Source organism: Grammomys surdaster, unplaced genomic scaffold (genome assembly GCF_004785775.1).
Source record: "Grammomys surdaster isolate TR1022 unplaced genomic scaffold, NIH_TR_1.0 136, whole genome shotgun sequence".
Taxonomy (NCBI): Eukaryota; Metazoa; Chordata; class Mammalia; order Rodentia; family Muridae; genus Grammomys; species Grammomys surdaster.
Window position 1 is genome coordinate 16,130,326 of NW_021604594.1, and position 8,026 is coordinate 16,138,351.

At 38.5% G+C, this 8,026-nt stretch overlaps 1 protein-coding gene across 1 annotated transcript in view; it reads left to right on the plus strand.

Annotated features, from left to right (window-relative positions):
• The window catches only part of Stk39 (serine/threonine kinase 39), a 266,502-nt gene that overhangs the window by 200,269 nt on the left and 58,207 nt on the right, over positions 1-8,026 (plus strand). The window contains exons 15-16 of the mRNA XM_028762995.1: positions 1,718-1,770; positions 5,664-5,732. Coding sequence (XP_028618828.1) covers positions 1,718-1,770; positions 5,664-5,732 — 122 coding nt within the window. The remainder of the gene's footprint in view (positions 1-1,717; positions 1,771-5,663; positions 5,733-8,026) is intronic.

Below are 8,026 nucleotides of genomic sequence, written 5' to 3' on the forward strand. Positions count from 1 at the left end.
GTCGGTGGTTTTCTTTCAATGACTAATACAATATGAAGAGACACACATACATGTTATTAGTATATTTTTTCCTTTAGAATGTGCTGTATTGCAGCAGAAGAACTGTAAATGTTCAGCCATGTGAAACGATTTCAGTCTGCTCATGCATTTATTTTTCTTTTGTGAGAGACAACTACTTTTATTTTGGCATTGGTGATCAAAACCAAATCCACACACATTTTAGACAAGTGCTCTACTTTAGAGATAAGCCCTCAATCAGGAAGTACTCATTTATAAAATATTTGAACTTAGAATTAGGAAAGTTAATTGGTTTTCTTTCAAGTAAATTGATGAATGTGTACATTTTTATTGGCTCTGTATTCTAAAACTATAAACCAGTTCAAAAATGGTTTCTGACACTCCACTGTTGTCTCCAATTTATTTTGTGAGATAGATAGATAGATAGATAGATAGATAGATAGATAGATAGATATTTTAGGGTGAAGATCCATACTCTACAGTCTTACTGGAAGTGTAGCTCTTAGAGAGTTAGTGGCAGAGTACAGATGGTGAAGCCCAAGGGCAGATGAAGATTTCTAGGTTCAGGAACATCTGGTCGTGAGTTGTTGTCCTCTTCCTTTGCCCTTGTCCCTTGTGGATCAGTATTAAATATGGCTTAGCTTTTTCTAGGCAGTGAGATGGGCTTTCTCTAAGTGGATACTGGGTCCCTTCCAGGTTCCTGACCTCCTTGTACTGAGTGTGATATGAGTTGATAGATCAAAAATATGGGGACGGTAATGGGCTAAAGAGTCCAGAAAGACATTAGCAGAGGATATCACACAGTGTTGCGAATTAAACCTGGTGTGTTCAGTAGATCGCCTTAGTCATGCAGGGCAGGAAGAGGAGCAGGGTCAGGAGCATGCATTTGGGGTCTGTTTCTGTTTCACACAGTCTAACCCCTGAACCTGACAATCCTGTTACTGCTTCCTAAGCCGGTTATGTGTGTGTGTGTGTGTGTGTGTGTGTGTGTATATATATATATATATATGTTACTTTTAATAGTTTATGGCTCACCTTATCATTACTTGAACTTCATATGAATAAAGAAATTCTCTTAGATTTTTCCCGAGTATGATTTAGTTTGTATTAAATACATACTCATGTATATATTTTAACAGTGTCTGTATCTTATAGAATGTTTATTATGCAATGGGGAGTTTTGCAGCATTCAGAGGTCTCTGAATTTGGAAAAGACTTTTAATAACAAGTACACTTTCTAGTGCTTTTTTTCATATGATTTAATATATGATACGTGTCTTGCACTCATTACAGAGTCTGTTGTTTCTGATGCTTTGCTTTAAAATTCGGTTACTAAACTGCTCCTGTCCAAGGGAATATGAAAACTGTACAAGATAACACTTAGATGATACGCTTCTAAAGATGTGTATTCTGAAATTAGATTTAAGCTTATTGAGCTAGTAGGCTTTTATAAAATCAACATTTTGTTTTGGGAATTTTGTGTCATCAATATATTCATGTGAGGTAAATGTCATCAAATATATCCATTCAGTTATTGTTGTCATAACTATATCTTCCACTTGAGAAGATATTTGGAGGAAACCTGAAACTGTAAAATACTTCCTCCATGTTAATGGTGTCTTATAAAAATTGAGAGTAATTTGGTTTGATTAAACTCTGCCTCATTAGATTTTAATGTGCTTTGTGTTATGTGTTTCAGAAACTCCAGAAAGGAACTTAATGACATACGGTTTGAGTTTACTCCAGGAAGAGGCAAGTTTTAATTGAAATTATTATTTTGGTGGAACAAGAAACAAATGAGAAATTGATTATAAGTGTATGGTTGTAATTTGCTATTCAAAAATGTTTTGTCTATAGACAGAGGAAAGAACTTGTTAATTGTCTAGAGTCTAAACTACTACTCTCTATATGAATCCCAGAGGCACATGTGGCATAGTGTACATACACAAGTAAATTAGATATATTAGCTTAACCAGGAAAATGTACATGGACTGGTAATGCAGCTTTTAATGGAAGTGACAGTGAGTGTTACTCTACAAGGTAACGGACTCTGCCTCTCATATGGCCTCCATGTAATTTGAATATCTCAGGTATGTTACTTCAGCTGCTTAATGGCTTGACTGCTTGTTAGCACGTCTCCTGGATGCCAGAAGACAAGGCCATGTATTCTTTTTATCTTTTCTTAGCTTTTGCAGCAGGCATAGAGCCTGGACATGCAGAAGAACATCAAGAAACCTTGATTAATAGATATGTAGCACAAGGAAAAATATAGGTACATCATTTACTGTATAACCTCAATACTCCAGAGCAGTAAAAATTAGATGCTAATACATGCTAAGCTTGTAGCTATTTTCCATGGCCTGTGGCTTCTCTGTTTTATGTACATGTAAAGAGTCTCCTCAGGGTCTACCCTGAATACCTTTGTAAAGTCCAGTGGTCTCCTGCATTCTGACAGTGTCCGTAAGTTCATAGCTCCATGTTCGTTCTATGTATTAGAGCTCTACATAAATTTCAGCTCCATTAAGTGGAGTTGTTAAACCTTTAAAAGTCAAAAGAGCAAGGACTCACTTGGCTTGAGAACTAGGCAGACAGTAAACTGCCCTGGCCTCTTTTCTGTTCTCACCTATGAGAAGACACTGGCTCAGCTGCCTGGAGGAGCCAGAGTGAATGACAGGCACTTCAGGAATTTGGTGTGTCCTGTCTATATACATGCATGAGAAGTTGTTTTTTTTTTTTTAAGTACTGCCAATCAAATAAATTACGCTCCTAGACCTTAAGTGTTTGTGGTCCCAGATTTACTCCAGTCCTGATCGTGTGTCCTCTGTAAAGGCAAAGATTAGAGATTCCCTGAATATTTGGATTAGATAAAAATATGAAGTATCTTCTGCAAAATAAATACCATGGGCCCTAATGAGCTGGCTAACTAGGTTTTCTTTTCAAGTGTGTCCATCTTTAATAATTTTAGATTGGTCTGTGAGATTATACAACAGCAGTCACAATATCAAAAGGCCATCCATTTTGTCATAATATAAACATATTGACCAGGCAATGTTGTGAATAAGATCTGCTAATTATATAATAGATGTTTCAAGTACAAGAAGGAGCAGATTCTTACAGTGAGCTTGCTTCTTTTCATCCAGTTGTTTAAAATTGACTACAGCAATGAAAATCAATTTTAATTTTAAGAACAAACAGAGGAATGGATTTCCATCTTGAGGATTTGCGTGGACAAGCTGGTCCCATGATCACTGGCACATTTGCACCAGGGCAGCCTCCTTTGCCAGGGATTGATGAACAGTCTCTACTTCTGTTGCCCCATGGAAGCCATAGCAGAGACTTGTCTAGTAATTGTCCTTTACTGGAAAGCAACACAGGCCTGTTAGTACTGGTCGCACTGTCTGTGTCATTCCTGGTGCTTCCGGCTTTCCAGGCATTGTCTGTGATACATCCGTGCATATACACGTCATGTGCATTCCGTTTATGCTATCTATAGGCATAGTTGTGTATGGCATAAGACATGGGCACACAGACGGGCGCCAATCTCTGTTGTCTTTTGAAGACACACTCTTTTAATTACTATATTGTTGTAAACTCTGGAAAGTAGATGCTAAGATGTAGTATTTTGACCTGTTTAGCATCAACATGGAGCAAAAAAAAAATTCTAGGAAACTTGAAATAATCATTTCATATTTCTGGTCTAAATTATTACAGGTGTCTTTACTTGCTTGTGTAGAAAAGTGACCTCTGAATGCCATACCCAGAAACAGAGTAGTTCCTGTCTTGTCCAGCTAGAGCTAGTCATTTGCCACTTTGATATGATTCATCTGGTGCCCAGGAGACCTGAAAATAGGACATGCTATCCAATTTAATCACCAGGGAGTGGCTACCACTCTGGCACTGGTTTAAGTGCCAGCTCTTGGTGTAGCTGTACTTGACATGCCCCTTTTCAGCTATCCTGAGAGGGTAAGAAATGTAAGATTCAGATCTTCTAGCTTCTGGCTAGTCACTCGCAGCATAAATGACTTCCTACTACAAGCCTGTCGCTCAGCACCTTCGTTAAAAGGGCTTCCTGTCTTGGAGATCTGGTTGATCTCCAGGAAGACAGAGATTCTGAGTGCCAGCAGCTTCAGAAAGTGAGTCACTCTTAGAACATAACCATTTAGTGATCTATCCTCAGGTCCCCTCCTGTGGAATCAATCCATGAGAGACTTTTATAAACTTTAATTTTGACCTTTGTCAGAAGGAAGAGGTCCAAGACAAGTTTACCGTGTGTGGAGTTCACTGTTTAGTAAGCTTCCCATGCAATCCCTTTCATCCACTTCCGTTTGTTGCATCCCATTATGAAATGGGAGAAAAACACAACCCTCGGAAGCATCAAGTATATACATTGAATTTTTGTCGTTTCTGGAGATTGAGCAGAGGAGACAAGCAGTGCACCATGGTGTACAAGTGTGGGATGTCCTTTGGTGTGGCTGTGCCATCACCACAACCACTGATTGTATTCTTAGTGTCACACACCAGGTAAAATACTTTACAATCCCCCAAACCGTGGGAAGCAGGTCCCATGCATGTATGTGTGTGTATATAGCACACATACGTAGAGTAGTGTATATGTACACATACCTACTCTGGAAGCTCATTTAAATAGTCGCCACAGCTGGTTTATGCTGAGGGTAGACTTCTGAAGTCCTGCTTCGATGTTTGCTTGATGAGGCTATTGGGTGTTTCTTGATTTTGGGAAACACTTAGCATGCTATTTGTAGCTAGTGCTACTGGGTGACCATTAGAACATCTGAAGGCCATGGAGACCAAACTCTCTCCTTTATTATAACACAAAGTTCTGTAATAGTTCTTTTGAGCATATTTCAATATGCTCATTTCAATATGCCATTCCTCCTTGAAAATTCTTTAGATAAAAGTTTGCAGTGTTACCATGCTCATTCATAACCTCTCAAGTAATCTTGGCTGTACTCACTCACTCACGTGCTACAAGCCTGTTCAGTCCCGTCTTTATGAGATTGCCAACTCCTGTCACTTACCACTGAGAAACTACATTAATTTACCCAGCCACACTTTCTAAGGGAATGAATCTGTTGCTATCAAATGATCAATGTTGTGTTAGAGGAGTTTCTTAATGGCACACGTTTAAATAGTTCATCTTAATAGTCCAGCAAGCCCACGGGCCACGTGTACCAAGTCTAAGGTTGTATCAGATCCTACCCATTCAACCTTTGCTATAAATTTTCAACTCCACAGCGACGAGTGATTGAAAGGGATTGATGGCAGCTGGAATTAACCTTGGCAAGAGAGGAAAGCAATGTCATGACGAGCACTTAGGTCTTCCAGCGTGTACTAAGGGATTAATTCAGATGGTGGCCGGAGAGGAAGGTTTTTGGTTTGCCAAAGTGAAATATCTTTACAGTAACATCTATTAAATAAAAACAAAACAAAACAAAACACAAACTACGTGTGAGAAAATGCACCTCATGGGGTTTCTGATATTTTTTCCCCTTAACAGGATCTGAATTCATGGATTAAAGTCATGGGGGTGATTTTAGTAAATGAAATATGTATTTTTGTATTGGGCTGGGCTTTTGATGTTTATATTCTGGTTTCTAATACGTATTCATCTCACATTTGGACAGATACAGCAGATGGTGTGTCTCAGGAGCTCTTCTCTGCTGGCTTGGTTGACGGTCATGATGTAGTTATAGGTAAATTGATTTTTAGTATGCAGTATCATTTTGTTGATATGACAAATGGAAATGTGTTTAGAAGCAAAATCTTTCATTAAGGAATAATTCACTCTGAAATGTGAAACAGAATCTTCATAAATTCTTAGGTCTATGTGAAATTGCATTAAGAATCATATTTAATTTTCTCAAAGGTGTCTCCTGTATTTCCCTCCCCTTTATGTAAACATGATTTACCCATTGAGCTATTATAAATACCACAGAGAAAAAATCACATTGTAGTTCTGCGTTTAGGTTGGAGCAGGCCTTAAAGATCATTCAGTCCAGTTCGTTTATTGTACAGGTAAGGAAACAGATTCTTAGTAAAGTTTTGTGTTTCTCAAACCCATGCAGTGGGGTGTGCAATCCCTAGACTTTGAAACCCTGGGTCTTTCTACCATCTCTTTTTTTTCCTAAATAAAATAAATACACCTGCACATAGTTAGGGACGCTAACGTGGACCATATGTGCTGATAGAGCAAGCGGTCACAGGAAGATCTGTCAAGGACTGGGAGGTAAGAAGTCCCTTAGCGTCACTTGGAAAAGCCTGGTGCGATTGCCTCTGCTCGTTCAACAGCTCCATGCTCCCTTGGAAACAATGAGTCTATGAGGCTTTTAAAATGTGGACTGTCACTGTGTATTCCTAATAATGATTGAGTGATGAGGTTACTTAATATGTGAATGATAAAACACTGAATTAATTGTAATAACATTAATAAAAATATATTAAGGTATTCAAAAATAATCTTCAAAATATTATTCAAAAATAGTAATGATTAAAATTTTGCATTGTTTGTTTTGTTGGAATTGTATCCATTTTTGAGACAGGATATCTGTCTGTGTAGCCCAGGCTGTCCTGGAATTCGCCATGTAATCCAGGCTGGCCCCAAACTCAGAGATCTGCCTGCCTCTGCCTCCCCAGCGCTGGGATTAAAGGTGTGCACCATCATACTCAGTTCCCTATTCCGCTTTTTAATAAAGAATTCAGTTATTCTAAATAAGTCTTTACTCAATGATGGTGGACTTTATGACTCAGGGAATTTGGGGTAGATTACCAAGCACAACTATCAGAATTGGCTTCTAGAAACCTGTTAATACAGATCATTGAAAAGTAAATTTCTGTATTTTATTTAAATGAGGACTCACTGGGTTACAGCACAACTTATAATTCTGGCTAAAACTCCAGTATCACTGTCCTATATAAACAAATGGCATGACAAATGCATAATAGGAAAAATAAATTCCTTTGCATTAATTATAGGCGAAGTGTAAACAGTTAAATCTCTCGTTCCTTTGTCAGGTAGTGAGTACATAAGGAGACGTACCATGTTCTAAAATTTACATACATACATGTACATATTTACGTATGCAGGTGCTTGCATCCCCTCAGCCACCTTTATCTTTCAGACTTTCCTTTATGGTCCTGTTAGGACTCTTGGCCAGCTGAGTTCTTGCCTGTTTTCTTAGACTGTAAAGTGAAGACTCAGAAAGAAACATCAAGCCAACTTTAGGTATTTTTTTTAAAAGTTCACCTCTGACTTCTTTCCCTAAACCTTCCAGTTCCTTGTTTAGAAAAATCAAAAGCCATTCCTTTGTTTCTTAGTTTACCCAAAGAAAGAATCAGAATAGTTAATGCCAAAGTCAGGATGTATTGAAATATCCATATTCTTGAAGAGAACTGTGTTCCATGTACTAAGCAGACAGAATTAAAAATCAGTTGCTCAAGTGCAAGTGAAGTTTAAGACTCTTTAAATACCCACTGATGCACCCCTGTAGGAATAAAATAAAGAATGGACTTGTTGGGGGAAGGGGTAGTTTCTGTCCTTTGTTTTCACTTACTATAGCAAGAGGTGACACATTGAAACATTAACCACAGGGCTGATGCTGCACCTCAGCGCCTCAGATACAGAGGTTAGGAGGTTACAGGCATCCACTGTAGGCTGATGGTCCAGTCATTTCTGTGAGGTAAAGGGCAGGTTGATGTAGTCACTGTTGTATGGATAAACTTGAGATCAGATGAAGTCCAGAGGATGTAACTGCAGTCCTTGGCGATGGGGCTTCCTGACTCTGAGAGCTTGTCCAAGCATTTTTAGACAATCTCAGAAAGTGCCGCTTCCTGTGCACTTGTAGGAAACAAACAAACTCATTGTTTTCCCAAAGCAGTAGATATCATTTTATATTTTAGTTGTTGATTATTGAACAGATGAAATATCAGTGTCCATGTCCCCACTAACCAGTCTCAGGAGTTCTCTGCTGTCTCCCTTGTCCTCCCGCTA